General features: G+C 35.2%; 1 protein-coding gene across 2 annotated transcripts in view; it reads right to left on the bottom strand.

Moving 5' to 3' along the window:
• LOC138309139 (uncharacterized) overlaps window positions 1-23,278 on the bottom strand; it is a 103,776-nt gene extending 80,498 nt beyond the window's left edge. Inside the window, exons 1-2 of one of the 2 annotated variants that reach the window (XM_069250288.1) lie at window positions 19,517-23,278; window positions 11,749-11,826 (exon numbers count right to left, since the gene is read on the bottom strand). In XM_069250288.1, the coding sequence (XP_069106389.1) occupies window positions 11,749-11,826; window positions 19,517-21,718 (2,280 nt within the window). In that variant the 5' untranslated portion in view covers window positions 21,719-23,278. The remainder of the gene's footprint in view (window positions 1-11,748; window positions 11,827-19,516) is intronic. The other variant, XM_069250289.1, reaches the window with a different exon arrangement.
• Window positions 23,279-26,013: the final 2,735 nt, after the last annotated feature.

The following is a 26,013-nucleotide window of genomic DNA, read 5'->3' as shown; positions in this document are numbered from 1 at the left end:
GAAATGAAACCTTTTTGTGCTGCTAAATAAACCCCATGTTCAAAATGTTAACTATTTAACTATGTGAACAGTGAACCACCTAGTCTGAGTCTGCAAATTAATATAGCTCCTCCCTCCCCTATTGTGTATGTGCTGTCTTTATAAATGTGTGTGAGCGAGTAAGTAAATGCATATAAAATAGCCAACACTATACTAAGTTTTAGTTGTCAAATTCTATACAAATGGATATGGTTGCATGCTTATAAGTTTGAATGTACATGTATTGTATATATAATGTGTTGTTTATAAAATTGAAATTGAATAAAAATCAATTGTTAAAAAAAACAAAAACATCTTGTACACTTTGGAAGCCGTCCTAAAATGACCTTGGCCGTTAAATAATAGGACGTTAAATTGATAAATAAACCCGTCGAATTCCATTGAGTAGACATTAGGCTTGTAACTTTCAGATGATGAATAATTAGTACCTGACATCTGTCAAATGAAGGGATCGAACTCGAACTACGAATGAAGGAGCTTTGTATCTTAGAATCAGCTGCGAAAGACTCGAACTCTCAGCTAACAGGTGGCTTATCACTATTTTTCAGTTGTTATACAAATGAAATGATTAGAAATAAAAACAAAATGTTCGATGATAGAATAGAACATCACATATTCTTGTCTACTTTTCTACAATACCTGATGATTATTAGGGAAATATCTTCTAGCGTGATAGAATAAGTGCTATACAAAACCTTACTGGATATGTATTATTAATTATGTAATATTATAGCATTTGTAATCCAACCGGATAGGTACAATTATGTGAAAAAAGTATTGTTGAAGCTATATATGTTGCAAACACGGCTATTACAATGACCTGACAATAATGAAACTCCAACTAAACACAGATTATTTGTAGCGATGAAAACAAATATTACTTGAGTCTAGACGAGTTCGAAAAAAAGCAATTTTGACGTTGACCTCAGTCATGGAATTATGTCATTGATTTACACGTGTAATGTATAGTGATTGTGTAGAAACCAAATTCTAATGTAATAAACCAATTTTGAGTAACATTGATCACTCACATTTTGCCCGCCAAAACATTTATTATCTCATAACATATTACCGTATGCAATATGCAATTATCATCTGGAAACCAAACTTTGACGAAATGTCTTTATTTAGTAACAGCGAGTTTTGCAGTTGAACTTTTCAACTCAAATAATTATATCTCTTTATGTGTTACCTCATGAAATACTATTGTATTAAATTTCGACAAAACCAACCAATTCTTTCTTCCTTTTCCCCTGACAACCAACTTCCGGACAGAAGATAAACAGAGAAAATGTTTTAAGTACATTTGCAGATCTCTTGATACTCAACGTTATCAGATTTCCCTGGAAACAGAAGGAGCTTATTCATCTTCTTATACGATTGGTCACTACGATGTTATGTCTTCAACATACGTAGATGGACTCAAATTCAAAACAAAATCCAGCTCATGGGTTCAGCAAAAATATTGCTGCAGTACCAAAACACTAACCTTAGATAATCTTAATCTGGACCCAAGAAAGATAACTCTCAAAAGACGATGAACAACAAACGCATGTGCAGTTGTTCGAGGGAAGACAACTCTGTCAACACTACGCTTATTGGGCTACCTTTCAGCTACTAGCATGTTTATCATTAGATGGATACTCATTTATATTTATTACCATATCTTCTATTCGTCATGACTTAACGGATATACTTTAATTATTCCCATATATAAGTCTTTTCATAAATATTTCTTATAAATCGCACATATGTGGATAACAGTATCTATAAAAGACTTAAATGACTTAAATTGTGATGTTTTTAACAAAATGCATATTTGTATTGGATCCAGTGGAATATTTTAACACGTTTTCATATGATATTGACATGTGTGTTTGACATGATTGGTGTCATCTTCTATTCGTCATGACTTAACGGATATACTTTAAGTATTCCCATAAATAAGTCTTTTCATCAATATTTCTTATAAATCGCACATATGTGGATAACAGTATCTATAAAAGACTTAAATGACTTAAATTGTGATGTTTTTAACAAAATGCATATTTGAATTGGATCCAGTGGATTTTTTTAACAAGCTTTCATATGATATTGACATGTGTGTTTGACATGATTGGTGTCATCTTCTATTCGTCATGACTAACGGATATACTTTAAGTATTCACATATAGAAGTCTTTTCATAAATATTTCTTTTAATCGCACATATGTGGATAACAGTATCTATAAAAGACTTAAATGACTTCAATTGTGATGTTTTTAACAAAATGCATATTTGTATTGGATCCAGTGGAATATTTTATAACAAGCTTTCATATGATATTGACATGTGTTTTTGACTATTTTTGACATGATATGTACAGGTTAATGCAAAGTGTCTATATTTGAATAAGTGTGTTTGTGTTACTAGTCAATACTGACGAATGGTGATTTTATCTCATAAAAAAAACAGAAGAAGGTTTTTGTATTTTTCTTCAGCAATAAAAAATACTTACTTTATACTTTTACTATCATTGTTGTTTACGAAACTCAGTAAGGAGATGACTTCATAAGTTGTTATAACTAGTACCAAATTCTTTTTATCATTTTGGTTGATATGTTTACAGTCACGCCTTTGACAAATTCTTGATGCCTCTATATTTTTAGAGTACTAAGTATCCTTCTGATGGTTCGTGACAGACACAACACGGATATACCGCAGCCTCCAAAAACACGCACGCACCGCACCGCATGCAGGGGAGGCCATCCTTAAATGACCATAACTCTTGTTAGAATGTAGAGCCCCAATCGCCAACACCATGCTTTCATAAGACACCATGTAAACATACACCACAAAAGGTGATAGTAAGGTGCACACACGTCACTTGTTTATTCAACTGTAAAATGAGGGAAGCATAAATATGAACACATAAGCGAAAAATTGTAAACAATTGGCAAAGACTAAATATATAAGTTCATTTTAGTTCTTCTTTTAGGTGGTCCTTTTTCAATTTAAGTTTCATTTCACCTCAATCACGCCTTCAACGGACGTACGAATCCTTAATACAATGTAGCCCACTTGTCTAAGTGGTTAACTAAACGAATGTTTTGAATACAAAAAATAGCCACACTTCTCTGTAAAAACAGCTAGTGACTTGTTATGCTTTGTGTTTGTCATACATGATAATGGTTCTCATGTACACCGCATCAAAATACCAGTATAAGTATCCCAGAGTTCCCTTTCGTGGTGTTATCGCGTGCCAAATAGAGCACGTGCATTATTGTATCACGTGGTTTAGATAAGTGTGGAATGCAACAGAGGTCGTAAAATACTGTATAACGTTATTACATAATCGATAAAACATGTCGAAATCAAACAAATCCAAAGCTTCCGTTGTCCTGGGTAGTGTCTGTACAGAACTTAACGGTTTAATGTTTGACAGATCACAAGATCCTATTTTGTAGACGCTTGCCCCCTTCTCAGCACTCTACGATCACCAATGACTTATAGAATCCTTGATAAATCCAAGACAAAACTGCTTTACTGCTTCATGATTAAGGTTTTTTAAATGTGTTTCTGTTTTGTATCATTATTGTGCATCAATTTATCAGTATAATTATGGTCAATTTTGGTTACTTTATAGCGTTGTCCTACTAAGACATACTACAAAAGACACCGAACTGCACACCTCACCCAGTCACATTATACCAGTCGCTCTTCTTCACTAATGATGAATTAATATGTAAAGAATCAATAAAAGTGTCTTTAGTATTCGAACTTGATAAAATTTTAATCAAAACTTTAATCTGGTGATGTGAATGTTGTCTGAAATTATAACACTAAAACTGTAAACTTAAGAGCATCGTAGAGATTGTGTAATTAAGGTGTGCTTCTATCTCTGATCACGAATCATAGGCCCACGGTAATTGTTAATTATTTCCTAGAATCATTATAAACAACTTCCTAATACCAGCTTAGGTTTTCACGATGCTTTTAGGTATCGTTGATCAATTATCTCTCCAAAGACATGAAGTCATAAATTATATACGACAAAACACTTTTCACTTGTTAACTATTTCACTCAAACCAATTAGAAGGTTGGAAAAGTAGTACATAGAAGCCAAACTCTGGTTTACCAAGTCCATCGTTTTTGTTACCTGGCTTAGATATGGCCGTGGTTATAAGGTAATCAAGGCCTTCATGCCTAACAAGCAAAAAGTACAAGGTGAACATAGAGCGAAATTGTATTTTAGTGGTGGTATTGGACGTCTTTGTTTGCTTAATTTTTGTTGTTGTTTTTTGGGTTTTTTTTGTCGTTTTTTCTTTGGTGATTTGTTCGTTATTTTTCAGTCAGCAGTTTTTCACTGCAACCATCCATATTCTGTTATGCTATGTTTAGAAAAATATATTTATGTATTCATACTTTTAAAAACTTTTAACAATCAGTAGCTTAGGCTATATGTATTTAACTAAAAATGATATACCAAGACATTATAGTGTATTAAATCAATGAAGTGTTGATAATTAAATTTAATGTGTTATTATAATATATGTAACTACATGGCTTTAAGATGTGAAAATATTAATAATGTTATACAGTATAACTGTTTAATGTTGGCATTATCTCCACATGTTTATGCTACGTTCCAGAATTAAATAATTTGTGCATTTCGCTACTTTGATGGTTACGATGATAATCTCGCAATATATAAATAGCTTCAGAAATACTTCAAAAGGCGTAAAACAGCAGGTAAGAACGTGTGTTTTTTTTATAAAGTTAACCATACTTCAATCTTGCTATATATTCTCTTACTGATAACAGAGAGGTATCTACACCGAGCCAAGAAATTAACCATCGCTGTCCAAAGCATATGCAGCTTAATGCGCTAGTTCTTGTTTTTTTGATATAGTTCAGATCATGAACTTCATTTTAAAATACTAGAATAAAGGAGCTCACATTATCTTTTTATTAAGAAAAATCATGTAATATATTTTGAACATGATTATTTTGGCAGAAGTCCTACTTTAGATTTTTTTTTAATTCCATCGAAATAAAGCTAACTAGGCTAATGATAAGAATGGGCGCCTGCGCCTGGTGGGGATTCGAGAGTCCACGCATTCCTAATTGGTACAGAACGTCCTAGTGTATGAACATGAAAAACATGTGCCCATCACACCAGCGATGTACAGTCCTCACTTGAGCTATTTATAGTCTGATGCATCCGAAACTTCATGAAGGTTCTACTGTATGTAAGAAGTTATAGGAACTACATTATCTACCGCAGTTATGCGTTTCATCAACCCATAAACCGCAAATGATATTTTTGTTCATGGTCTCGTACATCATGCGCATAGTTGATATAGGATCAAATATTTCGGGTTGATATAAATAAACAAGCAGCACATCTAGATATATAACTGTAGTGTAACATATTCAATCATCACTTAGTTATTATGACGGACTACAAGAACCATGGTATGTAATCATTTATATGGAATATTTATTTATGTTTCATACCGCCGACGAATAAGGATTTTATCTCATAAAAAACAGAAACAGGTTTTGTTATTTTTCTTCAGCAACAAAAAATACTTACTTAACACTTTTACTATCATTGAAAAATTTGAACTTTTTTTTAAAATTTCATTTCAGTATAAGATTATTTAAAATAATAAATTACATTCCGAAAACAATCTATGTCACTATATTCTGTATGGAATGGGCTACTGTAACGCAGACAAAAATAGTTCATGTGTATTTTTGTGTTGATATACACGATTAAAATAAATTATTGTCCAAATGATAATTATTGTTTATATTTTTTCAACGTGTTCAAATCATTCATCCCTGAAATCTCACAATGAAATGTTCCAGATATAGAATAAGACGAGTTCATATCTGTCGATAGAGGTAGGTAGGTTAAATTTTTCTTGTGTGATTGTATTTTGCTGACATTCTTGTGTATTGACGATTTAATTTTAGAAGGATAATCATATAATAATCAAATAATCTCGATAACCCAGGGGCTACTATTACTGACGTCATATCCATCCAGCCCTGCTCTATCTTATAGTAAAACTGAAGGCACCAGAAGAAACTGGTAATTTGAATCCTTGTTTACTCCAAAGGAATGGTAAAACAGTGCATTGTGGTTGACTGTATTGCTTTGAAGTTGAACGTTGTTCTCTCTGTAATATTCAAAGGAAGTATCTACAGACCTGTGATTGGTCAGTTTGTTTCTCTTGAACAGCCTTCAGTTTTACTGTGAGATAGTCCAGGGGCGATTATTACGTCAGTGATAGTAACCCCTGGGGTATCGAGGATGCCTATACATAAACAACACACTAAAATGTTGCCATGGTAATTAATATAAACACAATGCTGTTGTTTTCTGTAGTGCTTAATAATTACATAGTATCTATTTGCTGCTTTAGACTACTGCACCGGGGAATCGCCAAGTACTACCATATGACGTCATACGTGTCAAGAGTATATGTTTATCTATCCTTTGCAGATGCTATAAAAATTAGGACTTGGTATCAAGTAGCAAATTACTGTGCAATCAAAGCGATCTCCAATATAGCTGCAGGCGTCGAGAAGGTGTGTGTTTGATATGTTGATATTAAGCACTAATGTACACTATGTTTATAACGGTGCCAATAATGTGCTTGTATGTTTAATTGTTCGGTTGGTTGGTTGAATGTTTGGTTGGTTGGTTGGTTGAGTGGTTGGTTGGTTGAGTGGTTGGTTGAATGTTTGGTTGGTTGGTTGGTTGAGTGGTTGGTTGAATGTTTGGTTGGTTGGTTGGAGTGGTTGGTTGAATGTGGTTGGTTGATGTTGGTTGGTTGGTTGTGATGGTTGGTTGGTTGAGTGGTTGGTTGAATGTTTGGTTGGTTGGTTGGTTGGTTGAGTGGTTGGTTGAATGTTTGGTTGGTTGGTTGGTTGAGTTGATTGCACTTTGTTAGTCTTGACGTCTACAAAAGACTCAATTAAGACATTCAAAGAACGACACATAATACACTAGCATCTAAAATAACAATTGTCTCCTTTTGATATGTTGATATTTAACACTTATCAAATGTGTTTAGTTGGTTTTTGATTGGCTTGTTCGTTGGCTGGTTGCATATTGTCAATTAAATATATACCCGATCAAAAATTTTAAAAAATCATGGCCAAAATAGATATCCTTGCATCTAAAATAATAAGTTACTTCTTTTTTTTATTATATATAGGATATACATATGTAACGACAGTGGTAGTAACCCATGGTATATCGACGATTGGATACCCAATGTCGTAATTGCAGTAAAGTAAGTTATCAAAATATTACTTGCTCTATTATTGAAAATGAGTTCAGCCTTTTTGCTCATTATTTAGAAATTAATACACAATATATAAACGAATTACCATTGTCCTGTACTATCATTGTTAAATGTACACTTTTTCGTGTGTCTGACATAGACGTGACAAACTTAATATTCATCATTAACAATTATAGAAGGCGAATCCTAGATTTTTTGTAACTATTTTTGTCTTTTATTGTTTATTTGTTTACTCATTTAAGTTGTTTTATAAACGTAAACATTATAGTGATACTCATATTTAGCTCATTTCGCGATTGAAACATAATATTAAAACATTATTGCTTTGATAAAACAACTATAGGTATACATTTTAGACATGCAATTATATTTTTGCGCTAACAATGGTTATATAATAATATGCACGTTTATAGTTTATGCATTTTACCTTTTTTGTAGAAATAAATGTAGTCTGGTTCTAGGTTGAAACAGAATACCACGATTTATTTCATTGTATCCTACATTTTCTATTTTTTAATTCTGTTTCTAAATGACGCTATGATATTCTGAATTCTGACATCACTTGTTCTAACAAATATCTTATTATTTTATCATTTTCATTCCGAGGACAGATTGAGGGAAAGCTAAGAAGTGAAGCAGTGAGGGCGATGTGCAGTATAGCAATACGAGCTTTTTACTACATGCATGGGGATGAACTAGATACAGACTTTGATCTCCAAAAGTTTCACACATATAGATGAAGGGAAAAGACAAGAGAAGTATTATAATATATTTTAAGCCATGATGTCATATAGTTATTTCAATATTTTAAACACATAAATATACCGGGACAAGCGTATTTTAAAATGTTGAAGTTATTGATGATGAAAAAATGAAAAATATTATCAAAATTAAACTATTTCTGTTAAATAACTGTATTTAATTTTTTAAATATTTGAATCGTGAATGTAGCTTAAAACTGTTACTTTCAAGTTTGTTTACCTTTTTGAATACTTAGCCCCATCAATATAATGTGCTCTTTTGGTATTCAATCGCATTGATACTATGCATTGGTCATGTCAATTATTAGTTGACGTACGTAACGTACGTGCGACCAACAAAAATATTTTTGGCTATTTTTATAAATGTTTGGCCTAACACGTGTTCTAACAAAGCATAGCTGTTAAATCCAACTAAATAACGTAATAAACTGCATGTTAGGAAACTGTAGAAACGTTAAAGTTATTTTTTAAATGCTTTAAATATGGGTAATATTTAGCCTGTTCACAGGAATGGGTTTTTTTTCGATTAGGTATCGGTATATACTAATCAAGATTAGAGTATGAATATCATTTTAAGAATTCTTATAATTTTGTTACCTTGTATCATTTTATATGAATATATATCAATATTTTATATCATTTCTATTTAATATTTTGAAGGACTCTTTGTACTCACAAAAAAAATATTTTTTTGTTATTTTCTATGCTTGATATACGCGAATTTACAGACAAGAAAACAAGACTTTTAACTGGTCAACAACATTAATTTGAAAAAGCCCTAAATTTTTATCAAATGTTAAAAACGCATACACAGATATTACGCAATTTAATTAATTGTAAATTGCAAACATTTGAAGCATTAATAAGCAGATGAAAGAAATGTATGACACAAACATTAACAAGACTCAGGTGTTAAGGTGAATAACGAAATATTAACACAATATTTACAAAGCATGCTAATTTGCATTAATTTTAGTGAAGCCGTTTCTCATGAATATGCATGGCGAGGCGTTGTCTGCAGTCAGGAACGGAAGGAGAGATTCTATGAAGCATGCAAATCGTTCCGCATGAATAGTTATCATACTAAAGTATATAATTTTATAAGCAAACTGTTATTTTTCTAAATACATATTATAATATGTGTAAAATGTACTGTATTTTGTTTGTTCAATATAAGCAAATTTTGAAAACCATGAAATATTCTATTCTGTTTGTGTTAACACTTGTACATTTATTAGATATTCTTAGATATATATGAGTATATAAATAGGATGCGAATTACGAGTTATTAGTTGGATGCATATTTAGACAAGTTGGACGTAAAAAGACGAAAGAAGAAAAGAAAAACAAAGACAAGGCTTTGTTGAACATTTTATTTTCTGCGCCTGAAATACATGTGATGGTGTGTGTATCTGGAACATAATAAGACCCGAGGTCATCCTAGAGAAACGAACCGAGGTAGTCCGAAAGATTAGATACAGAGATGAATAAATAGATAAATAAATAAATATGTGAAGTATAAAGAAACAGTGAAGACACAGAGAACTAGAAAGAAGTTGATAAATTAAAATATGTATGTGTTATAAATCAATTTGAAAAAAAAAGAAAACTTTTCAAACGTTTGAAACACCATAATCTAGGTTTGTAAAGTTATCAGCGACACATACCTATACATAGCTGTTTTAGCGCGATCACTCGTTTTGATCATTTGCAGCATGCTACAGCAAATTGTTAGTCTATAAATATGATCAAATAAATCAGAACCCTTTACACCTACATGTACGCGATCACCCACACTGTTGTGACACATAAGCACTTTGAACTTTGACCTATTGCAATGCACCACTATCGTTGGAACGATTGACACGCTTCAAAATTGGACTCTCTGCTTCCGGTTCCTGTCTGGCATTCAAGATCTCCCATGATGCATTGCATTGTCGCCTAGCAACACTGAAGTGACTGTTGTCATGCCGATTACAAGGAGGTGATCTCTAGTCCACACTGCTGTCAAGGTAAATGGAATATTTGGACTGAAAATGATAAACAAATGACAACAAGTGAACACAACAAGTCTACGTGACGTCACTTTCAAACACACACGCTGTGAGAGAACAATATTCAAAACCTTATAATCCATAAACATATTATTTTCAATGTCGGTATCAATGCGAAAAATAACAAATGAAAACACTTGACGGCATAAAGGAGAAATTACTTCCTTCGACAAGCGTGACATTCATTTAACCAACGATGTTCTGCACATTATTTATTTATATATCTATTTATTTATCTATTTATTATTTTTTGGGGGTGGGGTTAAATCTAAGTAAATGATAGCTGTTTTGGCAATCGCATTTTTTTTAATTCAACGATATGAACTAATAAGGTTTTAGTTTTTAGGTTTTTCCAATCGATTTTATTTTCTTCATATGCTGATGTAGTTTTCGCAGACATAGCAACACATAGAAGCAGAAAGACAATCTTACAATACACAGTAAACGACATGTTTATTATCTTGTTAAAATATATTGTCCATTAACTTTTCTTCACTGAAAAATAGTATCTATTTCGTATTTCTGTGTAAAACAGTTCGGTTGCGTGTTTGAATTACGTCATAATTATCTGAATAATTTAGTCAGGAATCGTATTTGATTTTTGCTTATAAGTTTCTGTTTTTGCAATGAATTTATTAAAAATTCTAAATCCTTAACCGGAGTTACTCAGGGGAAATCTTTTGAAACTATGCCGGCTGATATTCCGTCTTTATATATTACCGAGTTTCCTCCCTTGCGGGTTTGTATTATTGTGACGTCATTTTTTGTGATCGAAATTCACACCGTTTTGTTGTTTGAAATGTATGACGTTACGCTCGCAAGCACATGACATCACAATCAATAATTATCCGCGTGGGCTAGATAACTATGTAATATACAAATACAGAATATTAAAATAGGTCAAAGAGCATTTAATAGATACCGAAAAAATTAACACATGTTACATAGTATAGAACAGGTAAATGCATCGGATGTGATTTATACAACAGTTACATTCGAGAAAACCGTGTAATGTGGAACACAATACTTAGTCGAGCAGACGACATTGAAGAAAACTCTCCTCGAGGGAGGGGTAGGTGAGGTTTAGATGGGATTCAAATAGTATAATCTGCCTTTGCATTTTACAGAATTATCTGTCCTAGCGGATAGGTAACTGCTGCGATGTCATCATTTGATGAGCGAAATTACGTTATCATTACATGAAACTATGACGTTACACTCATAAATACATGACGTAGCAAACAATACCTACCCGCAAGGGCAATAATTGTGTAATATGCAAAGATAGAATAGGCCGTGTTATAGAAAACATGCATGAAGGTGCCAACTCCTCAACGTGTTCTCCCTCAATAAACATTTAACATTTTCTAATTGTAAGGATGGGATAGCCCATTACAATATTTTGGGGCGGTAGACGAAATTCTTTTTGTATTTTGTTACCAAGTATTTTATCATATATTTGCGGTTAACGGCAGTAAATAATGTTTCATACACATCGTAAAATGTCGTAGCTTAGTGTTTTCGCAGTGCAATGGTAATGTGATATTTTGTTTTAAAACAGTTCGAATTTATAATAAACAATAACTTACTCGTCTATCTGTGACGTCATCAGACGCTGGAGACTCTCTATCAGGTCTATTGGCGAGCTGGTTTTGTAGATCTACGATCTGAAATGGAAAAACAAATAAAGGATCTTATTATTTGGTGAAATGTTTGTAAGAAAATAATGAAATGTATATCATTGCATGGTAGTTGCTTTGCTTTCAAGGAAACGACCATGTCCTTCGAAAGTTTAAGCAATTATAAATTCATTGAACATACAATTTTAGGTCACAGCGACACACATCATATAAATCTATGTCTCAGCGGCCCTTGAAATATAAATCTAGGTTACCGTGACACCAATAAACAAATCTGGGTCACAGCTACATCCAATATACAAATTTATATCTCAGCGGCACCCAACATCTAAATCTAGGTCACCGTGATACCAACATACAAATCTAGATTACAGCGGCACCATCTCAATTGAGAAACAGACTGAAATGGTATATTTAAGAACTCTGGGCATTGCTGGTGTCACAAAGACAAAGAGGAATAGATAAAAAAATAAATGCACTTTTTTTCCATGGCACTGCTTTCACAAATGGACTTTGTCCATTAGGATTATGCATCTAAACCCCTGAAGTACACAGGCTGTTTCCAGTCATTCAAGCTATTGGTTTGTTCCATAATAATAATTTCTATCTTTATGTCTCTTCCCGAATCCCAAACTGAAAATTTAAATTTACAGGCATCTGTTGTAGAACTCGCTCTTTCTGTTTAAGTCATAGTTTATATATCCTGTGTAATGAATGCGACAAAATAACATCTTGCATTTCTTGGTATTCATCATGATATTAAATATCTCGGATTTTTATTCATTTGGGAAAGTGTTGGAATTTATATTGTCTATACAAAGAATCAGAGATAGGAGCCTCTAATAATTCAGACAAATATGTTACAGGTCATAAAAATAACAAATATTTGAATATATAAATCCAAATAATCTGTCGTTCAATCATCTTTTTGTATAGGTTCTAAGCCGATGAATGACCCAAACAAAAAGACGATAGAACGACTGACCAATCCGAACTTCTTTTCTCTTTGCGATTAAGGTGTGACACAACACATCGTATTCATATGCGAGGCGGTCCTCTAATAACTTCTACTGTTAATAGACATTTAGTCTAATTAGCCACCAAATCTAATCAAAATTAGGAATGTAATTCCGCTCCACTACGATGCTCTACGTTACGCTCCAATAAAATTCTGACAACTTCCCGTTCAGTGTCACCTCAGTATGACCCCTGTGGTTAGCCAATCAGCGTCTCGCTTATGATATCTTCGGTGTTGTTGATTCTCTCGGAAATATAAGCGGCTAACAGTGTGTCCCGAGATGTTCTGATTCTAGGCCAGGGGTTATGCTGAAGAGACCCCGAACGAAGAGTTTTTAGATCTTATGTAAAAGGAGCGGGTCGGTGTGGTTTGTAAATAGTGTTAAATACGGTCTCTGTCACACAGCTGACGGAGCATGCTACTTTGGCTCAGTCGGTAGAGCCGTAGATTTCCACGCCGGAGACCCGGGTTCGATTCCTGGTCGGGGCACTCGACAGGAATGTGTATTTTCCCTGTTCTACATTGGCGCCCAACTAAATAACCCATGGTAGGTGGTTAAAGAGTCTCGGGTTGAGATTTAGGAAATCTCAAGAAAAACAGGGGTAGTAGTGTAAAATGAGCGGGTCGGTGTGGTTTGTAAATAGTGTTAAATACGGTCTCTGTCACTCAGCTGACGGAGTATGCTTCTTTGGCTCAGTCGGTAGAGCCGTAGATTTCCACGCCGGAGACCCGGGTTCGATTCCTGGTCGGGGCACTCGACAGGAATGTGTATTTACCCTGTTCTTTTACACTTGTATCGAAGATTAACGTAGGACATCATAGTGGAGCGGAATTACAAGTCAGGTTTTAATTTGATTGATCAACCACACAGCATTACAAAATATCTACAAATTATATGTCCTAGCAATAATAATGCTTCCCCACTTTGGTACCATCTTTTTTCGACACCACTACTCTTTCACATCATTGCGGCTACCTAACGAAACCTTATCTAATGTGTTATGTAACGAAATAATCATAATATTTACTGATAGTATCGCGACACATCTGTACAACATTATGATAATCTTGTCTCGGGAGCTGTTACATCGGCCGAGTGCGCACAATACCGATTAGGGGCCCAATACAGGGAGATCGTGCGTGTGTTTTATGGTTGTGTATACGGTGCGTGCAGTTATATACACTGACCTTGAGTTTTAAGGAATACAACAGTATGTCTAGCGCATTTATTTTATAGAAGGTAATCCATTCACTTATCATCAAAATATGTTCGTAATCAAAACAATAATAAATGCAGAATACGAAACACCTCATTATAAATAATATATCAATCGTTCTTGTCATTGTTTGGTAGACGTTGAGTTTGGGAAACAATTGTTCTTCTACCACAGCACCTTTTCTTTAACAATCGTATTTTAATTTCGATAAGGTTTAAAAAAAGAATGTCCCATACAAAAACAATATTTAAAAAAAGCCGACGACCTGTCATTTTCATCTCTGGTATATTTTAAGATTTTCTTGACATTTGTCAAGGACACGGAATAAGCCGAAATGTGACGAAGGATTCCGATCTACATTTACCAATTGTATAATGTGACTATTGGAATCGCAGCTCTCCAGCAGAAGTATTCTGACTGCGTCACTGGTTGAATTATAAAGTTAATAAGAAAAAGAACATGCTGATGCTAATAAAGCAAGGCTCAATAATGTAGGATAACATAGATTCCTTGTGATGATCAACCCATACACCTCAGACACGTAATAAACCGAGCTTTCGCCATCACGTTGGAACTACACCAAGACCACGCTGCGCGCGGGCATGTGTTTGGCATCTGCTCGTGATGCACGTGATGCGTGTTTACACGTGAAATTACAGAAATGAAAGCATTGTCAGCATACAGTACTGTAAAAACCTACATTTGATAGGACAAATCTTTTCGATTCAAAATCATCCTGTCGTTAATTTTGAAATTAGAATTTCATCCCTTAATGAAGTAGTCAAATATGATTAATTAAGTAATATGTCTTCCCGTAAAAACTAGACAGTTTCGTAATGAATTTGTCGACAATGCTCAGTATGAGGCTAACGTTACTGTTTGTGTTGCGTCTCCGTGGAAACTGGTCCAAATAAACTATACTGGTAACTACGTACCTTTACCCATTACTGTAAGTACTATGTCTGTTGTATTTATCACGGTAAATATACAGCCGTTATCGGCTGAAATGGCAGGTACATATCGCAGTACACCACTGTATACCACTGTGATGCTATACCTCCAATTAGTACATGCACGCATTGGGTAGTCATGGTATATACACTCACCAGTAAATAATTTGGGTTAATTTTGTTCAGAGCCACGGGTAACATGGCTATTTAGTCAAACAGACTAAGAGTAGTAAAGGTCTCTGACAATCTACCTACTGTGTCCCCAATGCGGAGCTCATGTTGAGCCGTAAGCAAGGACTAGTCCTAGGTCGATGATTTTGTCTACCGATTAACATAATATCTAGCATGAACTTAATGTTTGAGAGTACAAGGTGAAATTGCAGTTTTAGTGTTTAGTTGAACAGAGCCCGGTTCCATCAACAGTCCTTTACTTTAAGAAATCAATTTCTTAACACATGAAAGCATTACACATCTTTAGTTGGGAAACTTTTCATATTTATTGTAGCCTTCCTAATCTAGGTCCACCTTGATTTAAATCTTCTTTGAAATCAGGCCGTGAACGGCATTTTCATGACGTATGAGACCAAAGACATTTTGAGGAAAATCCAATGGAAAAAAAAGATGCAGTATGTTACTGTCTGCTTTTGGTATCTTTTTTTATTAAATTCCATATTTATATTTTTATAAAGTAGGTAAGAAAAAATCTAAAATTTTGACTAGGTGCAACTAAATTATACACGAAATGGCAAACTAACAATTTTCTTACAATGCCACAGGCAAAGAATGCTTCCGAAAGGGAAATGATCTGGTTTTTAAAAAAAGAATGCAAGAACTCTTAACTCACTCTAGATCACTAAAACTCAACACTGGATAACAACTGGGGGATCATACACCGGAGCAAGTGATAGTTTCTGATCCTGATTAACGTACTGCATGCAAGAATAGGGACGACTGGTTTGCTAGTTGTCACTATAATGTGACTGGGTGGGATGTTCAGTGTCACTGGTGGCATGATTCAGTCATATAGCACTACAAAGAGGGCAAGTGTTCTACTATAACAAAGATACACAAGATATATCACAGTTTTCCAAAATATACAGACATTCAACTGCCCAACATATTGCACACAAGGGAGACCGTTATTTGATATCCTTAATTGTTAAAAGTGCGTTAAGCTTAATAATCAAACCACACCAAACCTGTCCACCGTTGAAATTTACTTTATACCAACCACCTCGGTTACTTCAGACACATTGATACATTGCAAGCACTTGTTTGAAGCATATCGGATATCCGTATACCATTTCATTAATAACAACCCCACCTTCGTAAGTATGACTAAAAAAGGAGATACTGGTTTGCTTTGGAGTATCGATTAGAAAATTTCAAAATTTACTAACATTCCACCGTTCCCACCAGTACGTGCATACCTTCGACACCGACACATTTTACTTTCATTTATCCCCCTCACCAAAAGCCTGCTAACTCGTAGTTCATTCATTAGGAAATCAACGGATGTAGACGATATTAATTTCGGGATCAACGGGTAATAAAACCTCTAGAATGTAACAAAATCTAAAATTAGCAATGTTAATTTCTTCGTCACGAGCGCATTCTTGGCAGTTTAGTGTTTCAATATATAAATAGATAATTGCGCAAATTTCACTGTAGCATTAGACAGGAAAATCAGTTACACTTAGTGATATGTCCTAATTTTAGATCATTTGTGCTTAAACAAAAAAGGCCAAAGATTTATATAAAAATAAATCACTGTCATTAAGTCAAAAGAACGCATGTGGCGCCCAATGAAGACACACAAGAAAACGATCGCCAAGTCCTTCCTACTTTAATACGATAGGATTACTTTGAAGGCATGCCAAAGAACTGTCCAATTTTCAGATCTGATTTTATCTAAGGCTGAAATGTAGGTTGACTGGTCAAAGAGGCTGTAGAATACTCTTAAAAATGGACAAACCTCGAAGGGTATAGGCTTTGAGATGGAAAGTCAGATGTAACATTTCTTTTCTCTGTCTTTTTTCCCCTTTTTCTCTTCTTTTTTTTTGAAAGGGGGGAGGTTAAAACACAAACATAGAATGTAATTATCTATTATGGAGGTGTACGCAAATTTAATCGATAAACCAAATACTAAATCAAGTATTTTCGAATTTTCAAAAAAAAAAAAAAAAAAAAAATATTTTCGAATTTTCAAAAAAAAAAAAAAAAAAAAAATCACAAAGCCTTGGGAATCATATAAACACAATGGTGCGATTTGAACTAGAAGCGACAAAATATATTTAAGCGGCTTACATTTGCTCGCGAATCTGCCTCAGCCCTGCCATGATATATATGGTCAAACACGTCCTCAATATTTCGCGAATCACATTTTCGCGACCATTACAATATCAGGCACGTAGCTACCATAGACTCCGGTACTCCCGTGCATCCACATCATTTCCATGCTCATTTTAGAATTAATACTGATGTACTTGTACTTTACTGGTGTTCTTTACTTGTATTGTAAGCTATACTCTTGCTAGAATAACTCCAATGAGTATCTTTACTCCCCAGCACATTAATTGATGTAAAACCAATTTTATTTAAACGAACTAGCGTTACTATAGATGATATATATATGTAGCATATGAACTTTGGTTTTCTTTTTTTCTAAGAAACATAAACTTATATTAGTTTTAGTGACATCATAGTCGCATTGATATTGCACTTTAAACTCCACTGTGCACTGTGTTAAGTACACTAGGGTAGTTTTCTTTGACCATTCTTTTTCTTGTTAGTGGCAAACACAAAAAAAAAAAATTTCGATCTTAGCTTACAAGGAAATCTCTACAAAGAGGATTCTGCATCCACTTTGTTTTAACCCTGGCTACGCCCCTGTAATATCCCACGAAAACGCGAAAACAACTGGCTTTCAGTATTGCACATTCAAGTGCCTGCATTTGTATGTAGTTATATCTAATGCCCATGTGTAAGAATATTATGTGAGGTTCTTTGACGCCCTGGATCTGTGTACTTTATCTGAGACAATACTACCAACATGTGCCAGTTATTATTAGACATAACACATAACTATTAACAGATGGGATCGAGATGCACCACACAACATGTTATCTGCTGAAATGCTACACCACTGCACGAGCACAGCACGTGTGCATGTCAGCCGCTCCGCCTCCCAAAATCCTAAGTAATATATTTTCACTGGACATGAGTCTCAATAAACTAGGTCCAATGTTGGCGAATGTTTGGTAGCATGATGGGCACCGTCATCACTCGGCTACCACGGTCTGTTATTACCAAATTATAAACTCTTGATGGAATCCAATTTTGAACAGAAACACCCCTCCTTTTCTTGCCATTGCTTTCTTGATCTATACATAAACTTAAAATAGATCGACAAGACAGAGAACTTACCCTAACTGTGACAATCGCCTCTTTCTTTGTTTTGTTTTGACTAATCAATTTTCTTAAAAATGTTTACAATTTCAAACGATAATGAGGTCACATCAGGCATCGCCGAAATATAAGATATTTAAAAGATTAAAATTTAAGACATTACATCTACATAGATATATCATTTGTCGTCCAATTCTTACAAACACTGTTCGCTGGTTATAACTTGACATTTTACAGACATTGTCCCAGTCAGTTTATGATTTGTCATGTCACGCATTTCAGGATTTCCTTCGCGCTTATGATGTTCAAGTATCAAAAAGGCACTCATGGAGTGATGGTATTTTGATGCCGTTTATTCGGCAATAAGGGTCCTTTAACAGAACAAGGAACACCTGTTAACTTCAGTCATGTCCTAACTTCTTCTGTATTGCTATCCTATGGGAGATTTTAAGTTTATGAATATTACCTTTAAGTTATGGAATGCACTTGAAACTGGGCCCAATTGACATTAATGATATCTTTTCGCGAGTATCAATAATTCAATCAGTTCATAGAAAACGAGAGATAGAAAAATGAGATTCTGTTTATTTGGAACTAATGAAGTTGGAAAGTGGTTTTATCTAGCAAAAATACATGAGAAAGGTACGTTGAACGAAAAAGGAACTTACGAAGGTTTTATCAATATGGTATTGTTTACATGCTTTAGCAATGAACATAGGGAATTTTCATCTGACTTATTTTGTTGGTTGATTGGCTCCCCTGAATTCAATGTTTTGGGATGTTGTGGTATATTGGTGTTGTGTCACTTTGCGATAGTGGAAACTCTTGTCCATTTAACAGTGTTATCGTACTGAAGCATACAACACACACTATGTATCAATATTTCGGGTTATCGAGAACAAACAGTGTCAGTTAAGAGATATATTTAGAGCTAACGGTGTCAGTATATGGATGTCTATCTATGATTAAGTTAATCAGTTTAAAAAGGAATTTATATCTAGAACCAACAGCGTCAGTATCTGGTGAGTACAACAATGATTATATAGGATTAAACGAAACATTTTTTATGATTAAATGATTAAATTGCATTTTTTTTCTCAAATCAGTGATAAGGTTGTACTTACTTTGTCTTTTAGCTTATCTATTTCCATCTCAAGGCGAAACTGCTTTTTATCCGATTTTTCTAGAATATCCGTAAGATGCAAGTTTTCTTCTTCGACCTTTGACCTCCTGTCTTCCATAATGTCCAGCTCGTCGTGTAAACGAACAGACACTTCCTTCGCCATTTGTAATTCCTGCTCTATTGATCTTATATGGGCGCGTGCATCTTCGTCCTTGAACTGATTTTGTAAAGTTCTAAGTTTATCCTCGTACTGTAGACGATCTGCTTCCACACTTTCATTCTGACGTTCAGCTTTACGTAATTTAAACTGAAGGATGCGACAGTTTTTCGCCGTAATTTCAAGTTCTCGTTGCAAGTCCCTGAACTCTTCGGCCTCTTGATCGCGGAAACTGTCGTACATTTCATCCATTTCGACTTTCAGCTCTTGAATTTCTCTCCGCAATTCCTCATTCTCATCATGAAGGTCCGAAACAATTGCTTCCGAAGCATCCACTTTGAGTTCCATATCGGCGATTTCCGATGCGACGTCATCATTTTCGATATTTTGTTCTTGATGTTGTTGCTGTTGCACGTGTTGTTCTTTAAGTCTATCAGACAATAATGTATTGTCCTCTTCTAACTTCTTACATCGCCCTTCCATGGATGTTAACTGACTTTTCAGACCAACAATCGCATTCTCTACATCTTGCTTCGCCAGTAAAACCTTGCTTTCGTCTTTCTCCTTTTCCGTCATCCCGTCTTTGAGCTTTTTATTTTCTTGCTCGAGCGTTTGACATTTCCCTTCCATGTCGTTCAATTTTTTCCTCAGTAAATCCAATTCATTGTTTACTTTGGTCTTTTCTGCTGTAAGAAGCTCAAGTTTCTCTTTCGTCGCCGCTCCATTTTGGACGACCTCGGATTTGTGGTCCGGAGTTGTACCATACTTGCTTCCCCCGAACTTGGATGATAAACTACTAGTGAGCGGTTTGTTTACGCTGGGCTTCTCTCCTGCTGCTGTAGTGTTGCCTGTGTCAGACGTAGCGCGGTGCGAAATACTCTGTTCCTTCGGCGACACTGACTTATCACTACCTGTACTGCTAACGTCGGCTGTAGGTGTATTAGTATCGCCTACTTTATCTTTTACACCCACCTTCTTTCTACCAAGGCTATTAAACTTAGTATCGCTCGGTCCGTCTTTGAGACTCCCAACTTGAGATTTACTGCTCAATTGTTTAAACTTGTTAGAAATTTCCTCAGTTTTTGAAGTGGTCACCTTTCCCTTATCCTCAAATTTCGATGTAGATAGTTTGGTCTTGCTACTAATTTCCTCAGATTTTGATGCTAATTGCTTCACTTTACTGCCATCGTCCGATTTAGATGGTGTTATGGATGTTGTTTTTTTGCTACTCGTTTCTTCTAACTTTGTTGAAGATGTTTTTGAAGTAGTCTTTTCAGATATGTTATCGTCCTTTCCTTGTGGCCCAATATCCTTTTTGTCAAAGGGCTGTTTCTTCCCTAAGCCTGATAACAGCCCCTTATCCTGCGAGAGAAGGGAACTCCCCGCTAGCTTAGAGTTAGTGAAAACCTTAGTTGTCGTTAGACCCTGCTTCTTGTTGTCTCCCGGCTTTGTGTCTGATGTTTCTCCTGCGGAGCTTTTATTGTCTGCTGTCGTCTGCTTCTTTGAACCCTGTGACGTCGACAATGACAAGCTACCTTTGACCTCTGGCTCCGTGCTTTGCGCAGACTTCTTATTAGAGTCTGACCCCGCCCCTGATTTCTGTTTTAGCTCCAGTCTCTCTTTCACGCTTAACGCCCCTGTCACTAATTTACCTGGCGTTTTACTTTTGGGGGCCGTCTCGGGGGGTTTGGATTTAGGGACGGTCTCGGGCGGTTTTCCTTTATTTTTGGAATCTGTTTTGACATCAGTACATACATCTTTCAAATTTTCTGTAGAATTCTTTAAATTGTCTGTTTTACTGAGTCCAACAATACTTTTTGGTCTGTTTTTATCCGCAATTAATTCTTTGGACTTACCGGCGTCATCGAAGGGCTGGTTTATGTCCTGTTTCCCTGGTAACCCTTCCTGGTCGCCATTGCTAACGGCATGTTCCTCTTTTGTATGGAAACAATTCCGACATACATTCTTCTTAAACACGTGGCATTCAAAATTGTCACACACATTACAGATTACCTCCGGAGTATCCTCCTTCCCTCCGCCACTCATTTTGACGTAGTGCTACACTTGTATATCCCTTATAATATCCAAGAAGAATTACTCACAATAATACACGAAATTTCCCCCGGCAGCGCCCACGAATGTTATCACAGGATTTCAAAATGGCGGTTCCTCTATTCTCTTTTCTCCGTAGCTTTTACACTTTAACTCACATGTCTTTTCCAGAATATTTCCTCTCCGATGTTTCCAAACTAGTGCACTTGTAATGTGTACTACGTCATCAATTTCTGTGTATATAGGTACCCTTATTCGGGCCGTGCGTGACGTAGATAGTCCCATATGAGTAAACGGATGGGAAGGCTAAGCTTTCTTTACTGCATTTCGTTTCAGGGGCCCCAAAGAGGGAGTGTGTTCTAACTGTAATCAGTAAGGCATTCCGAGCTTGATGTTTTTACCGGTGTGTATATATATATATATACAGTATATCTTTCTGATTCTAGTAGAGCAGACTTATCAGCGCTAGCAGATCTTGGAGTTGGTCTCTGTCAGAATTGTAGTATAATTATTCCAGTAGTCTACAGCCGGGGGTGTATATATACGCAACAGAAACCTTCGGACATCTCACTAGACAGAAAGCGTGTGCATTACACGTGGTTCATGTTTCACTTGTGTAGGTTTGTGCATCATGAGTATATATTTCATGAACCTCAGATGAAACTCGTCAATTCCTCGGAAAAGGTTCCCATCACAGTTTATGAATTTTATGTTCATTTAGTAGTTTGTATATTCAACTCTAAAAATAGTTCCTCTTTCGAATCATTCACAATTGTATACATGTAATTGAAAATTCATCTGTTGAAATGCATATCAAATGTTTACTTCAACAATAAAAATAGACGTACTTCGACTGTTTTGTGCAAAATTCAATATGCGTCTAGGATTATCTAAAAGCTTATTGTAATGATATATTTGCCTGTTTTATAGTTCCGTATATCTAACAAATGTCGTTTTTCTGGCCAGTACAAATAAATAGACTGAAAACATTATTGGTACATTATTGTTTAACAATATGGCATCATATGTAACCGTTTTCGGATCACGGAATTGTGTGATAAACTTTCCTTACGATAGTGGCCAGATCAGAAACATGTGGTATATGTTTGTATATCATAGATCACATAGACGTTGTCACGTGATATCCCAGTCTTCATCATAACACTGACGTAAAATGATACAGTAGTCTCGTGCCGTGCGCGAGCAAAGGTCATGGAGTTCTATCCAGTGTCTTTGTTTTATCTGGTCCAGCTAATATCAGCGTCAGACCTCCTGTGACGTTCACAGTTGTCAGTGAAATAAAGTAAACTCCATCCTGACGGATAATAACTTTAAATCCTTAATATCGTGACGTCATCAGTTTAAGAATACAATAATCCTTCATGCGATAAATCTCATAGCTCAAATAACAATTGCTGTTGATTTGGCGTTCTGTCTATGAAATCACACCCAATTGAGAGATAATAAAATCCCGTATCACTTGGAATTCACATTTTAGTTGATATTAAATATATAGGTCCAGAATCGTCTGTAGCTACCCCATACGTGGTGCTTAACACGGAAACAGAACCGTGCACGTGATGTATCAAATTCACTAATGAAGATAGCGCACACATACGGAATCTTTTAACCCGCCCAGTTCTCGCGCAGGAAAAAAATGTTTAGATCTAGGTAAATCAGTTCAGCAACTGTTCAACTTATCTCAGAGCTGTGGTATACGCACGCTGTGGCTATACAGTAGTTATTGTATTAATTAATCCTATCAGCCAATTTGATTAACCGTCTAAAAAGTTAATAATTCCAAAATCATTTTTGAGCTGACCTCACCAAAATTTCAAAAGTACGTTATCATCGCAAATACAATTTGTCATAAGCCAATACCAAAAGATTAATACAGTCTATCGATTCAAGGGACCATCAGAAAAACTTCAAAACATCGAGACTCGAATATATATGTTTTATAATCACTGATTACCAAAAAAAAAAAAAAGTATGCAATTAATCACACGTATTAAAAGCGTTTTAATGATACAAAGGAGCTTTAAGCATTTTTATAATACCAATGTAATATTGTATATTATGTAGTACATTATATATTATACAAAATAAGTTGTAACTTAAAGCTTTTACTTTGGGGCGTGACCATGTTTCTTACAGTATTTGTATTAGAGCGTGATCGTGTGTTCAGGTAACATGAATGGCTAATTATGTTTTAATTATATCATTACAAATATGTTTAAAACAATGTCATGTTATATCAAGTATTCATGTCATAATTCAAAATTAAGGTAATAAACAAGTATTACATTTATTTTATTTTATTTATCTTTATATTCGCAGAATCGACAAATTCAAGTTATTTAATTTCCTAAAATCATTTGGTGTTTATCGATTCACCCTGAAGTTTTCTGCATTGAATAAAAAAACCTCTATCTATATATATTTATGTTATAGACCTGGAACTTAATTAAAATTAAAGAACTTGTAGACTTATCAATTTGGGTGGAATGAGTCTCCATGTTTCAGATGGTTCTCACAGATCAGGGGAAAGATATCGGTAGGAAAGATTCCGGCAATTTAGATTCCGGCCACGCCTGGCTAAGACCAGCAGGCCATATGTACCAGAATTTAGTGGTATACTATAAAACATGGTCTGGTAAAGAAAAACGTCTATCGAGAACCTTCGACATTTTCCGTATACTCGTTTACGGAAAGTGCCGAAGATTCCCGATTGAAGAAACAGGATTGTTGAATAGAGACAGATATATAAGAGTCGTTTCAGAAAGGAAGCGGTTTCAAAATCATTCGGTCAAAATCACAAGGAAATGAGAATTTGTCAAAGTGTAGTTAAGGAATAACTACAATTATATTTAGTTGTATGGATCTATAACCCTTGATACCTATTGAGTGTAAAACACTCAAAATACGTGTGTAACCAAGTTCTTGACAAGGAGTTTTACAAGTCTACAACGGAACGTTGAACTGTGTGAATTAAAGTATTAATAACATATCAATTAGAAATTGAAAAAATAGTATTGGTATTCGATTTCATTAGGTATACAAAATGTACATTACATGTAAGGACCAAATAAACTGTCTCATCTGTAATTTCACACAGAGCCTCCAACTTCACTGACGCACAATGTAGTCCGGAGGTGGATTACACGGCAGTAAATAGTAACTCCTGGGACATCTAGGCTATCTAGGATGGTGCAAGCACGGCCCAGACCTTAGTTTATATCATACCACCGTGTTTATGAAGAGAATGGAGGAGGAGCTAATTGGACGGAAAACTATGTGTTGCATCAATCAGAGTTCACTCTCTCATTCTCACGCTCTCATCGATATATATAACAATATCCGTTGTTTTTGTAAACAACCACAACCCCTGGCGGTCATCACATACGACCAGAAATGCATGGACTAGACTGGACAATGGTCAAGCTGTGTGGCTAATGTTATCTATTGCACGTCCAGCTGTGAATGATAAAAGTTTATTTTGGCCAGCACTGTGTCGATTTGGTTTTTACGAGAACATCGGAGAAACTAAACCACACATACTTATTCATCCTTAACACTATAGGGGTTACTATCAATGTCGTTATCGCTGGACTACCTCGTAGTATACTTGAGGCAGTTAAAAAAACGACCAAAAGCGACGCTCAACTTCAAAGCCACACAGTCATCCACAGTGTATCAATGGACAGTGTTTTCTGTCTTCTGTCTTTACTGTCGCTTTTAGCTGCAATATTGTAGCTCAAAAGACTTTTAGACAGAAAATGATGTCGTCTTTAGAGCAACAATTAGTGCCTATTACTGCTAATGGAGCAAAGTAATGATTATGCAAACCATTATACATGTAAAACGTTTGTTTGCATTTTATCGTACTTGTTTGATATCGCTTACCTACTAGGCAATAAAACTGAACCACTTAAAATATCAAATTCTCATCGAGGCATTATTTTTATTGCATAGTACATATGAAAGTCTTTTTGAAGGGAATTTATATGGCAAATCCACAAATTGTGAAATTGACGACTGGTGAGCGGTACGGTAGATATTAAAAATGGTAGTATGTTTGGACAAAAATGATATGTAAATGCATGTATACGCATAAAATAATTGGAAATCTACAAAAAAAGTATGGAAAACTGTGCCCGAATGAATTTCGGAGGCAGTGCTCCACTACGACACATATAGGGACCAATTCGTACCCGGCCGAAAGGTATAGTAGGCCGGGTACGTATATTCGTTCTATATTGCTATGGCATGTTCCAGGGGTGAACAGT

The sequence above is a fragment of the Argopecten irradians genome, chromosome 15, assembly GCF_041381155.1.
Source record: "Argopecten irradians isolate NY chromosome 15, Ai_NY, whole genome shotgun sequence".
In the NCBI taxonomy this organism is placed as follows: Eukaryota; Metazoa; Mollusca; class Bivalvia; order Pectinida; family Pectinidae; genus Argopecten; species Argopecten irradians.
Note: the sequence above shows the minus strand (reverse complement) of the source record. Positions and strands in the feature narration are given on the sequence as shown.